This window comes from Panthera leo, chromosome A3, assembly GCF_018350215.1.
Source record: "Panthera leo isolate Ple1 chromosome A3, P.leo_Ple1_pat1.1, whole genome shotgun sequence".
NCBI classification, from domain to species: domain Eukaryota; kingdom Metazoa; phylum Chordata; class Mammalia; order Carnivora; family Felidae; genus Panthera; species Panthera leo.
The window spans coordinates 67,990,136-68,004,273 of NC_056681.1; the positions used below are offsets into that span (position 1 = coordinate 67,990,136).

Consider the following 14,138-nt stretch of genomic DNA (forward strand, 5'->3'; position numbering starts at 1 on the left):
TTGGGGCACCTGGGTGGATCAGTCGGTTGAGTGTTTGACTTCGGCTCAGGGCGTGATCTCACAGTCCGTGAGTTCGAGCCCCACGTCAGGCTCTGTGCTGACAGCTCAGAGCCTGGAGCCTGTTTCAGATTTTGGGCCTCCCACTCTCTGACCCTCCCCCGTTCATGCTCTGTCTCTCTCTGTCTCAAAAATAAATAAAGGTTAAAAAAAAAATTAAAAAAAAGTTCAGATATCTTGGGAAAAGGCAAATAGCTTATCTTGCTGACAGTGTGAATTTGTTTGTCAAGTGGTTTCTTTATGCCTAGTATAGTAGACTTCTGGAAGGAAGAGATGAGGGTGGGAGAAGACTGGGGTGGTGGGGTAGTTGTAGTGGCAAGGGCATGTAAATCACTGAATAGTGAAGAAAGAAGAGACTACTTGATTTGCTACAAACTGGTTGTGTTGATAACAGTCTTATTGAGGAGCCTGCTGTCTCCACACTGAGCTTAGCTGGCTTTCAGGTAAAACCAAGGTTGCTTGCTCTTGGCCTTACTACCTCTGCTTACCCAGAGTGACATATTTGGAGGATGTAGGCTAAACAATACATATTACAGGCCCAGTGGCTGTTGGGCAAGCATCTATTGATTAGGTAAATACTCAAGGAAAAACTTACAGTAGAACCTTTTGGAGAGATTGAATCTTGTGAACAGCTGGCAAGTGCTTAATACCTGTGTTGGATATTAACCTAGAGAGAGACAAAATAAGAGTGAGAAAAAAGTGAACATGGCTATCTTAACAATTGCTAAGGTATGAGCTTTCCAAATTCAAAATAACGATTTTGAGCTATCAGAAAAACCTACCAGAAAATCCCATAATATTCTTGACTCATGCTTCCCTTTTCTATTTTAAGGCTGTGACCAAGGTCTAGCAAGGTATTGATTCCTTGGAGAAAATAAACTTATACTTAAGGCAGAAAGGGGCTGGTATGCCACATGCACAATGCTCTTTTTTTTTTTTTTTTAAGGTAAGTTAACATGATCAAAAAGCAACTTGTAACTAGATAACAAAATGTTCCTAAATCACCCTTTGTTTCCCACCTTCACATATTCTTTGGAGAGCTGACCCCAGTCCAAATAATTCTGTTGAGATTAGAACATGAGGTTCTGTGCCCTTTGATGGAGTATGCATGTAACCTAAACTGCGTCAATCAGACTGTCTCCTGGGAAGTGTTTGGAAGTTGATGAGAGCTGAGTCCGCTGGTGCCATCACCCTTAAGAGATAAACCATAAATTTCTGTAGCTGAAATATCCAGAACTATAATGGATCCTTCCCAAGGCCTGCTTGTGTTAGCCTGGATTCCCCAGGAAGCAAGGCTTGAGAAGCCTGGGCTATAGATAGTATATTTGATAATGAGCTCAAAGAGTTTGTGGCAGCAGTAATGAAACAGGGAAGAAAGATAATCAATACAAAGATAAGTTGTTGAGTTGGCCACCGCTACTGGTTACTGGTCCTTTATGCCAAGGACTTGATTTAGGAGATTTTCAAAATGGATCTGAGAGCTGTTGCTCTGAACTGGGGAGAAAGGTAAGCATTTATTTATGGACTATTATTTCCTTTTGGTCAGATGTGTCTCCATGGTGTTAACTCCCCACCTCTGACTTGCATGCCCTAGTGTCTAGTGGGTTCCTGCCAGGACAGAAGACCTAGGACAGGAAATGAGAGGTATACAAGGCTAAGCTAGGTGCAGTCCATTTGCACCTTCATTAAGCTGGTTGAATGTGAGTGGAATGGCTGCCACAGCAGTGGTAAACGTTTTGAAGTGACACATGAGAGTTGTTTGACACCTTCTTGTTCAGCATTTCCTTCTTTCTTGTGAGTTACTCTGAATCCTTCTAATACCTCCTCACTACCATTTTTCTTTTCTATGTTTGGCTGACCAACCAGAGTTGGTCTTGGTCATTTGCAATGTAAAGAATCTTCACTGGTACAGTCATCGTGAAGGATCATGTGTCCTTTTGGGTTTATGATGCTAGAGTAGACTTTGGTATCTTGTTCTTTGCTTCTAAACTCGGAAAGTCAGTAAATTCTGCTATGGGTTCTCTAATGGTTCTCAGATGTTTTGTTCCCTCTTCATTCTTATTGATTCATGGAGGCTCCATCTTGGTCAGTTCTGCTGATTACTTCAACAGCCCTTGATTGGTACTCCTTTGTTTTGATCAGTTTCTGTTCCTATGATTTTGCCTCTTCCAAAGTGTTATATGAGTGCAATTATATATTACGCAACTTTTTGAATCTGGCTTCTTTCATCCAGTATAATGCATTTGATATTCTTCCATCATGTTGTATTTATCAATAGTTCATTGTTTTTTATTGCTGAGTAGTATACCATTGTAAGGGTGTATCACAGTTTATCCATTTATAAGTTGAAGGACATACAGATTGTTTCCAGTTTTTGTGATAATTAAAAAGCTGCTTTAAACATTGGTGGTGGTGGTGGTGTTTGTGTGTAGGCATGTACGTATTTCATGTGAAAGAGAGCGAGAGAAAGAACATTTTTCTTTATCTTGGATAAATACCTAGGAGTAGAATTGCTGAGTTGCATGGTAAGTATATGTTTAACTTTATTAGAATCTGCTGAACTGTTTTCCAAAGTGACTACCATTATGTGTTGCCATCAGCAGTGTATGAGAGTTCTAGTTGTCCCACATCCTTTGGTTATGTTAAAAAAACTCTTAGAATATAAAAGTAATAAATGTTGAGTGTGGGAATTATGGAAAATATGGTAACATTTAGAGAAGAAAGTAAAAATCACCTCTAGTTTGACCACCTGGAGAGAGTTTCTGCCAACATTGAGAGCTTGATGTTTCTACAAAAACAAATGGCTTTCATAGTTGCTTTCCACAATCTGAGAGTCTACTCATTATAACAGAAACATTGCCAGAAGTAAGTATCTACTAGCTTGACACAGCCCTATTCCACATTTTAATTTAATCATATCCGGCCATCTACCATTTTTAGATCTCTTCTCATGTATCTATGACGTATGCCCTTAATGAGATATCAAAGTAAGGACCATATTTAATATCCTCTGACAATCTATACAACTATGTGCAGATTTGGAATGTAGTATGTGCTCATAAAATATTGAGTTAATTGGTTGATGTTTCTAAAACATTTCTTGAATCTGTCACTGGGAATGTATAAAAATCCTTACTCACTTAACTTGTCTGCCATCATTGCTACCTGGAGTAATTAATCTGAAACAGAGGCAGGGAAGACTGCAGGCCAAGAATTGGTAGAACCTATGGGCCAACTCTGTCATGAACTAGACACAACCCATTTCATCTCTTGAGACTGGAAAGGATGTGGAGTGTGTGAATACCAAGGTAGACATTCTATCAGACACCTCTATACTCTGCTTCATTCTCTCGGTCCATCTTTTACTCTCGCTGTTACCATAGCAACTAACTACACACAGACTTAACTTGACAGATATTGGTTGCAGCTATACTGATTGTCTCATTTTCTGCCCTGGGCTTCTTTGCCACCTCTGAGTGGGACACCTAAAGGGATCTGTTCTACCATTCAGAGACGTGTGCAAATTGGGAAGTGCAAGGGAGTTGGTACCCCATAGGGCAACTTTTGACTAGTGTTGAACTCCTGTCTTCCATTATGTGGGTAAAGAATTCTGAATATATTCTAAATGACACTTAGGAGGGACTCTAACATGAATGAATCCCAATTTTCTGGTGGTGATGAGCTGATAATACATTCCTAAGTTGGCTTTCCTTCTTTATTTTCTTCTCCTTAGTCATCCAATCTCTTTCCTTGGGTTTAGGTATAAAAATAAATTACTTGCATATAAGTTCTTCCTCAGATGTGTTTTAGAGAACCTAGGCTAAGACAAATACCAGCTTACACTGAATCTCACATTTACATAGATTCCCTGATGGTTGCTATTTCCTTTTACTCCAAATCTGTCTCTCCTTGCACCCTAGCCCTGTTTCTCTTCCTTCTTCTACTGTAAAGTTTCTAGAAAGAGTTGTCTGCATCTGTTGTCTTTATTTTCTTGTATGCCGTTCCTTTTCCACCTGCTCCAAGATTTTTCATGATGCATCTCTCCACCAAAATTACTTTGTCATTCATCAAACGCACCAATCCATAACTAATAAATCTAATGAGCAATTTAAATTCTCATTTTTAAAAACCTTTTTCAGGAGAATTCAGTACTCTTTGCCAATATTCCTTTCCTGTTAGCCTTTGTCATTTTGCACTCATCTGTTGTTCTTCCTGTTAATTCATTTTATTTTAGTTTTGACATCCCCTCCACCAGCTTTATTCTGAGACTTTTCCTTTTTTCTCTATCATCTTGCTGGGAATATCTCATTTACCATGGCTTTAAGTACTATCAATATGGTGACAACTCAGATTCATACTTGACTTCTGATTGCTATAGTCTGTCTCTAATTAAAGTTTACTTTATGTATTCTTCAGAATGTCTCATTGGCATAGAAAACTAATTTTTTTCCCTCATCACCTCCACCAAACTGTTCTCAATACTTCCTTATAAATAGCACTACCATCTATCATTTGTTGGTTACACATGTGACCGTTAAACTTGGCTTCTTCTCTGCCCAACATCAATACATCTCAAAGTCCTCTTAGATTTCATTTCCAAGAGATTTCTTGATTCCATACAATTACTTCCAACACTACTGATACCATTCTAGAACAAGCCACCATTTTCTTTCCTCTAGGTCTCTGCCATAGATCTCCCATATATGTAATCTTGTCTTTTTTGAACCCATTCTCCATACAGCATCCAGAGAATTCTTTTAAAAAATGTAAATTAGATGGCTATCATCCTCTGCTTTTCTTTCGTTCTTTTCCATTATAGACTTTATACTTCTTACTGCCTACTCTTGGACCTTATCTCGTGCCATCTTTCCAATACACTTCAGCACCAGTAGCTTTCACCCAGTTCCTTGGATACACTAAATTATTCCCTGTTCCCAGGCATTTGCCCATGCTTTATATGGAAGGCTGACCACCTGCTTCTTCCTTGGCCCACCTCAACTTATCCCTCAGGGCTCAGTTACAAATGTCATTTTCTTGGTGAAGAGCTCTCTGATTGCTGATTTAAATTAAGGCCCCTGATTTATTCCTGGTATAATCATGTCTTGTATAGAACTTTTTCTTTTTCACACCCTTCAAAATTCTAAACTATATATTTTATTTATTCAATATCCATCTCTTCAACCAGATTGTGAATGACCTGAGCACAGAAATCATGTTTTTCCTGAAAAACAAAAACAGTGTTGGCACAGTGGTTGGGACATATAATGTGCTTGATGTTTATCAGGCCAGGCAATGTGCTATGTGCTGTCAAAAGATGAGCACTAAAAGGAATCATTCACTACCTGTGTTCATTACACCTAATGGATTTGACATTATATTGATAGCAACCTCGCTCTGTCTCTTAATAAATTAGTATTACTTGTACAAAATTGAAGGAGGGAAGAATTTATGCTTGTAAAAGAGAATGGTACATTATTTGCTATCAATAGCATGAGCTTCTGAAGCCACAATACTTAAGGGATATCTGTAAATGTCTATAGATGCATGTGGAAATCTTTGGCTTTTATAGAAAACACACAGCAAAATGGCTAAAATTATTCCAGTAGTGCTAAGTTTAAGACACTTAAGAAGATCTAGTGACCATCTAGTGAGATGGATTATTGGTGATAACTCTATAGCTAAGACTCTCCATAACCCCAAGATAACTCAGGAAATGGAGTTCGGATGAACACTTAGTTTTCAATTCATTTTTCTCCTTTGATCAATAAATTCATGTCTGATGGAGGCTGGAAGTGGGTAATCACCTACAAGCTCTGTCTCAATGGGTTTGCTTTGGTCAGATGACTGCTTGCTGCAAAATTATTTTGATTCACTCAACTGTGGTTTATCTTCAAAAACAGGTAAAGGCCTGAGGGTAAAATGTCAGCAAATTTAAGTCCTGCAAAAAGATCTTCTAAAGAAAAGCTTACAGTTCTCCTTTCTCAACAGCCAGTTTCACATTCTGAGCTGGTGTTAACACCTTTCATGCCTGACTGTCCCTCATCTTGAGGTAATGAAAATGAGCACTGCTTTCATTGGGGTGAACTTAATGAGGTCCTTCTATTGCTGGAAACCATTCCCACTATGTGCTGCCATGTAAGAATATACTTGCCTTTTAGTACACGTACTGCCAAAGCAAGTGTTATACTTGCCTTTTATGAACAGGTGACCCCACAGCTCTGAGGCTCATTGGTGAAAACATCAATTATGCTTTTATTAATCTCCAGGAGTGCTGGTGAGTTTTTAACTCTTAAATTGTGTGTTTTCTTAGTTTTATTGCATTGGGAAATATGCCTTCCTTCCATACAACCTCCATTCCATTCCATCCAAGAGTGGACACCAAAGACTATCTCTTGGTTCCAGAAAGCTTGCAGCTGAATTGAGCAGTTCAGGTTAGTACAGATGAAATACTCAGACAGGTCTAGTGCTAAACTGTGTATTATTTATTGAGTGTATTAAGAGTTCGGAGAAGGGGAGAGCAATTTGGGTTGGAACAGTCATGGAGGACTTCTTATAGGAAAGAAAAAAACCCCAGATTTCTGAGTATAGAGCTTATTGGCCTGAATAAGAGAAGTGAACGCATGTGGATAGACCACAGGAAGGGTGTGACGGAACAGAAGAAGATGGAACTGAAAGGGAAGGAGGAGGAAGCATCTCAAGAACCTTTACAACTAGGTAGGGAAGTGTAGACTTGATGGGTAAGTGATTGGAAGTCACTTTTGGATGCTGAAAGAGGATATAAGACTTAAGGACTCTCTAAGCAGAGGTGGCCCATGTTTCCACAATCCCATAACACTGGAACTTAATAGTGGTGGCCAGGACAAACCAGTTGCTGGTTGAGACCCAACTGCATAACCCAACGAATGGAGAAAAGTCAGGAAGGAAAGATCCGCTTCATCACACATGCTAACAAAGACTGTAATTCTTCATCTCTATTCCACCCCAAATCCACCATGGAAGGGAATGGTCAATTCTGAGACTGTGTGAATCAGCTCTTGTAATTGTGAACTGAGGCCAAAACAGAGTTCATGCCAGAGACTGGATGGCTCATTGAAATACTTCAGGCAAATTTGATTTTGATTTAGGAATGGTATGTTGTTGATTGTATGTCCAGGTTAGGGGTCTATAATTTTTGCCAAAGCACATTTCCTAGAAGCTAATGCTGAACTCCTTTTCCTATCTCCTAATTGGTTTCCAGTGATAAGGAATTTGTTCACACCTAATTTGAGTCTTTTTTTTTTTTTTTTTTTTTTTTGCTTTTTACATTTTTAATTCTTTAGTCTCCTAGATAAAATGAACTTTTTCCTTCTGACCACTCTGGGAGAAGATACTTACCCAATGATGGATAAGAAGGAGAACAGACTGCACTTAATTTAATACATGAAAAGACTTGTTAGCTTGGGCTCACTGATACTGAGATTTCTATTAACTGCAGATCCTTAGCGATTGGGAATTTGTGTCTTTACATACACCACTATAAAAGAAGCTAACATGTACTTTCTGAATCACTAAATAAAGATTGGTTAGGTGTAGAATCCCACAATCTTGGAGTTAGATGGCAGTGTGTAAGAAGCTCTGGTATAATGAAAAGGGCCTTGTACTTAAGATTAAAGACCCTGGATTTGAGTGCCTATCCTCTTACTAGTTGGATGATACTGAGTACTTCACTTGCCTTTTCAGAGCCTCAGTTTCTTTCTGTACAATGACTTTGTGTAAGGAACTACATGAGACAGTGGAGAGCCTGGTTTCCTGCCTCCCCAGCCTCATAACTTCAAAACTGGGACCATTTAACTCCTATTTAGCTTAAACTCACCTCAGCCCCCATAGAAAACAGACTCCTTAGCAATCAGGAGTGGGTAAGAGCATAGTGGTTGGGGGAGAGTTTAATGAACCCAAGGGAAGCATTTTAAAGAGCTCAGCCCTGTTAAAGTGGCTGCATATTCTGTTTTGACCTAATACCCTAGCTTACTAATCAGGCTCTGGTCCTATTCTTAGGGCACAGAGCAAAGCTTTGAAACTAGTCAACTCTGAGGCTAGAGGATCTGGGTTCAAGTTCTGCCTGTACCACTTCTTAAGATGTGTGGCCTTAAGAGAGTTAGATGGGGGCGCCTGGGTGGCTCAGTCGGTTGAGCGTCCGACTTCGGCTCAGGTCATGATCTCACAGCTTGTGGGTTCGAGTCCCGTGTCGGGCTCTGTGCTGACTGCTCAGAGCCTGGAGCCTGTTTCAGTTTCTGTGTCTCCCTCTCTCTCTGACCCTCCCCCGTTCATGCTCTGTCTCTCTCTGTCTCAAAAATAAATAAACGTTAAAAAAAAATTAAAAAAAAAAAAGAGTTAGATGAAGTGTCTAGGTCTCAGATCCTTCATCTTGTACCCAAGAAAATAAAATGTACCTTACAGGAAACCTTAACACCATCCATGTTCAGGCACTCTTATTGGTCCTACTGCAACCTTGTATTTCAGTTGCCCCGAGACCCTACATGATTTCCAGGTTCTCCTAGGACGGGGACCATGTTTTGCCTTTTTCCAGTTCTCTTGGGTACTAAGATGCCATTTCCACATCCAGGTCAATGTTGTCCCAGTGGGGCTGCCATGGTGCCAGAGTGGGCTGGTCTATTAGTTGCTGCCCAAGGCTCCTTACTCTGTTGCAATACTTGGAAGCCATAGCTATATTTCCCAGATTGTTGCCACTTCCTCTCTCTGATTTCCTTTAGCAATTGCTGATAAACCTGCCTGAATCAACCTTCTTGCCTGTCTGATTCTATGTAGTTTCTGGGTCCTGATTATCACCTAGAGGTTTGTTGGTCATCTTGTGGAAAATTACTGTGAAGAGTGACAAAATTGAAGACTTAGACATTTATAACAAAAATATAAGTGATCCAAATTGGTTGATACTTTCTGTGATAACAAATAATCTCAGAAATAGTGCTACAGAGCAGACATTTTTAAATTAGGCACATTTGGTTTGTCTTCTTAAGGGAAGGGTGATGCAATGCATTTGTAAGAAATCTATGCTATGTAGAGACCACTTGGAAAAAATGGAAATAGTTAATTTATTGCTGAAAGTGATGCATGTCATCATTAGTGAAAACTCTAGTATTACACATTTTAAAAAGTAAGGAAATACAACTTTCTAACTGGTTAGAGTTTTTTCATTGTGTTTTGAACACATTCACTGGAAATACAAAAATGCAGTATCTTCCAAGTAGTTTGTAAGAACATTGGATTGAAATTAGGGAAGAAAACTTACTAGCTGAATTTCATCAACACATTTACATAAAAGTATAGGATAGAACCACTGAGTATGATGACTCAGGGAGTGTAGCTATAGGCTTGTCTTCTGTTGGATTTACTTATTGTGATGATATTTTGTCTTCAGCTTTGACAGCCATTGAAATATGGGATGATAGGACCTGTGGGTTGCTTTTCCAGTGTTAAACTAAGGATTAAAAAATGAGGCACATCCTATGACATTGTTTTCTCTAAAATATTTTTATTATAATTAATGAGAGAAAAATAGGCTTTTTGTGCCACATAAAATGTTATCTAGTGAGACAAGATGTAAATGTAAAAGCATATTATTTATTCAGCATTGTTTCATGCTTTAAAATATTTTTGTGTATATTTTGTAATGTATAAAATAATACTGTAATTGTATGTATATCCATTTTATAAAGTTATTTGGGAAGTATACTCATACATTTTTGTTTGTTTGCTGATGGGAGGAGGAATCAAGACCATACTGTCCAATACATAGGACATTTTGCTTGGAAGGAGAAGCCTGTAATTCTGAAGGGCTGCCAGGTGGAAATGGTAATAGATTTGTGCTGTCTTGCTCTAGAAAGTAGGTATAGGATTAATAATAATAATGGTTAACATTTATTGAACATTTCCTATGCACCAGGCATCACACCAAGCACTTAACATTGATTATTTTATTTATTCCTGTTCTGTACCTTAGGAGACAAGTATCATTACCATCCTCAGAGTGGTGGAGGAGGCTCAGCTGATAGAGGTCCAGTAACTTTCACAAAGCCACACATAAGGAGAGCAGAGCTAGAGGTTGAATCCACATCTTTCTGACTCTATATAGTTTGTGCTATTACCATTACCTGGCTTAGCATAATGATTGATTCTCATTCATTATGAAAGATGCCCACAGAGGAATGAATGGATTATATAGCTAAGCACTTGATTCTTTACCTCTGGAAATATGTTCAACTAAATGACTGGAAGGGTTTCTTCATGAGGAGTGTGATATTTTAACTTGTAATAAATATTTCATCTATGTTTCCCTTCCTGGTCCAGAACTTTTGGGTTGGTGAACATGTGGAGATGTGGGGAGAGTGGTGGGCATGGGAGCTCTGAACCTTTTACCCACATCTTTCCCTATTCATCTCTTCTATATGGCTGTTTCTGAGTTATATCCCTTTATAATAAGCTGGTAATCTAGTAAGAAAATGTTTCGCTGAGGTTCTATAAGCCACCCTAGCAAGTTAGCTGAACCCAAGGAGGGATCATTGAAACTGCCAATCTATAGCTGGTGGTTCAGAAGCACAAGTGTCAACCTGGACTTACAATTGACATCTGAAATGGGGACAATCCTGTAGGATTGAGCCCTTAATCTGTGGGATCTGATGCTATCTCCAGGTAGATGGTATCAGAATTGAATTGTAGGATACCTGGCTGGTGTCTGAGAATTTCTTGGATATGTTGTAGTGAGGGGGGGACCTACACATTAGAATTAGGTGTAGAATTGGAGGAGGGAGTTGAACTCTGTGACCTCTAAGATGCCTTTCAATTTAGAAACCTTGAGCATTTCTCTAGACAAACTATTTCCAGAAAATATAAATGATTCCTGTACAAAGGATAGGGTCTAATGGTCAAAGAAGTTTGGGAAATGCTGGATTAATAAGGGGTAAGCAGTGTCTTTCCTGAAGGATTCTCAGAGAGCCTTTACCATATTATTCATTATAAATGTCCAAGAGAAGGAAATAATGTGCTGGCTTTCCCCAAACACGTTCATCTTGGATGACTCCTTCATTGTAGAGTTATCTCCTGAGTTTGGTGTTTTCTCGTTGAACCTTGGAAACCCTGACAGAAGCTAAAATATTTATACTAATTCTTGGGAAATGCTGTTACTCTGTAGGACATGGTTGGCAAGCTGTCTGTTAGGCAGAGTATTCTATTAGCACCCTCCATTCCTCTCCCACGATATCAGAAAGTTGATAGTATAGAAAATCAGAACCACCTTGGTGACAGGGTGCACTGTGTCAAGTGAACTTTGGCTCAATTTCTACTCTCATCTTCAGGCCTTTTAGGGTAGTCTTCTTTAGATTACCACTTTGAGAGGTAAGGTAAGATACCCTGAATAATGCCACTGCAAACCTATAGAATATGTTAGGTACATGATAAGATTCTTGCTTTCAGCCCAACAATTAACCTCTACATATATCATGTCTGGGTAGAAAAAAAAAACATGTTCTCTAATGGCAAACTGAATCAAGGGAACTAAACTGAAAGTAAATATTAGGAAAAAGGGCCTGAATGTAAAAAATTAACGTATGTGATGAGCTAATGTGCAGCCCTCACTGTTGATGTTATTTGTGCTTTGAATTTGGAGCATGCTGTAGGATACCTTTGTATCCTTAGCTAAGGCACATCTCAGTGTAATAGGATATTTAAATTGGTTTTGCCTGAGACACCGAGGGATGAACAATGCTATGTTCTAGTTACATAGTTCTTAACCTCTCCTGCAAATTAGGCAGGAAAACAGTTTAGAGATGCTGGGAGAGGGATTTCTGTGGACAATTGTGAATATGCCCTTCCCATCCCCCCACCATGAGGAAGTGTGGGCACTGCCTGCTGCTTCACTTAGGTTGAGAAACGGACCTGAAGAAGACCATGCGGCAGATTTCATAGCACTCTCCTCCTGCTTGGGGGATATAGTGACCAGTGTTTGACTTGGACCAAACTAGAGGCTAGCTAAAGTGGCAATAGACCAGACGATTGCTATTTGGGAAGTAACTGAAGTCGTAAGGGCTGGTTACACAGGTCACAATTCTGACCCAGTCTTCTATTTTACAAAGGAAGGACTGGAAAAGAACCTTGACTTACATTTGTGTAACACATATGATTGACAAAGCTTTTTGTATGATCTTGTTTGACCTTACAGTAAGTTTCTGAGATGAGCATGAATATGATTCTTGTCTTACAGATAAGGGAGGCAGTGCTCACAGATAGTAAAAAAAAAAAAAAAAAAATCAAATTTCTAGACTCAGACTAGAAAGAATCATAGTTAAAACTTAGCAATTACCTTAACAAGTGTTAGGCAGCATTGTAAAGGCCTTACTGTATTGAAGTCCTTTAGTCCTGCCCACACTCCAGGAGAAAGATACTATTAAAAGCTCCATTTTATAGATAACTGACACCTGGAAGCCTCAGTTTCCTTGACTTGTCTGCTAGAAAGTGCAAAAAAACCGGCATCTGAACTCAGGAACTCTGGCCCCTGGGCCTTTCCTGTGATGTTCTTTACATTATAGCACATTGGCTACATAAGGATTTTTAAAACATAAAGATCTCTCTAGGTTAGTTTCACTGCCAACAGAGCATTGCCAAGTGGCAACCTTTTGGGACCTTCTGGGATGCCAATGTAAGAATAACTTTAATCATACTACCAATTTGTGATAAGCAGTTACTTTTAAAATACATAGGGGAGTCGCAAAAGAGTTAATATTTTAAACAGTTTGCACACCCTTCCTCACAACTCAATTCTAGCATTAATTATTTAGAAAGCTATTTCTTAGGTACACTTAGACTTAGTCTGAGTAGATGATCACAAGTTCCAAATGGTAAACATTAATACGGTGTTAGTGTTGTGCTCAGAACATGAGTACATCATTTTGGCTTCATCCATGCTCTATACCTTACCTGCTGTGGTGTGCCAGAAAGTGGGATAAATTGGTTTGGAGTCAGACATTCCTCGTTTCCATTCTATCGAGTACGCAATCTCTGAGTTTCAAAATCCTCATTTGTAAATTGGGGAAATATATGCCTTCTGTTTTTTGAAGATTGGAAGATGAGATGAGTTGTGTGACCAAAATACCTAGTCTGGGGTCTGCCGTGTAGTGGATGCTCAATCAGTTATCAGTTTCCCTGTTCCTGGTGGCCCGGGATCATTTCTTAATCCCATTTTGTGAGTTTGGGCAATTCAGTCATCCTCTATGAACCTTAAATTTGCCACCTGTGAAATGGAACCATCAGAAAATATCTCACAGGCTTTTCTAAGACTTCTTTAACCAATACCAGTGCAAGTGCTTTCTAAATTATGATTCCTGTTATCCACCCCCAAATCATTCAGCATGGCCTTGTATAGTTAGCAGATCTTATATTTGTTGCTGCATTAAACTTCAAAAGCAATCCCAAACTCTGTTTCATCTTCTGTTCTTTTCCTTTTTTACAACAACCTTCAGAAGGAGAGACAAACATTATTTTTCTCATTATCATACTTGAGGCCCAGAGGGCTACTTGCTTACAACTTCTCACAGGAGGACCAGGGCTGGAACCTGGGTCTGTGGCTCTCATTGGTGTCTTGCCAAGTGAATCTGCGTCCATGTGGCTCCTGTGGTTTGTTCCTTGCCTAGAGAGACCTTGCTGTGTGACTTCTGTTAGGGGGGCACCTGATTTATTCCCCCACAGTCCCCTAAACATCCTGCTCTCTTCCTAGCACTGCTATCTTTGAAACCCAAACTGGTGAGGGAGGAGTTTGTCGTCTCTTGACCTCAGCACTTTTTGCAGGGTGTTTACTATGGGTGAGCTCATGATTCAGCCACAGAAGACAATTTTTGTAATGTCTACTGGAGATGAAAATATTCTTCCTTGGAACATTTGTCACTTGAGTGTTCATACTCTGTAATGCCCCAAGACAATCCTCTAAAAACAGCAGCTGTTTCCCTTCCACTACACAAACAGAAAGGTTCAAACTCAGGCCTGCTTTGTTATTATGGGCCAACTGTGTGCAAACACTATGTCCTGCGGGGGGCCCA

General features: G+C 39.4%; 1 protein-coding gene across 3 annotated transcripts in view; it reads right to left on the reverse strand.

Annotated features, from left to right (window-relative positions):
• FSHR (follicle stimulating hormone receptor) overlaps nt 1–14,138 on the reverse strand; it is a 176,818-nt gene that overhangs the window by 26,714 nt on the left and 135,966 nt on the right. For all 3 annotated transcript variants that reach the window (XM_042932231.1, XM_042932232.1, XM_042932230.1), the window contains one exon: nt 653–724. In XM_042932231.1, the coding sequence (XP_042788165.1) occupies nt 653–724 (72 nt within the window). The remainder of the gene's footprint in view (nt 1–652; nt 725–14,138) is intronic.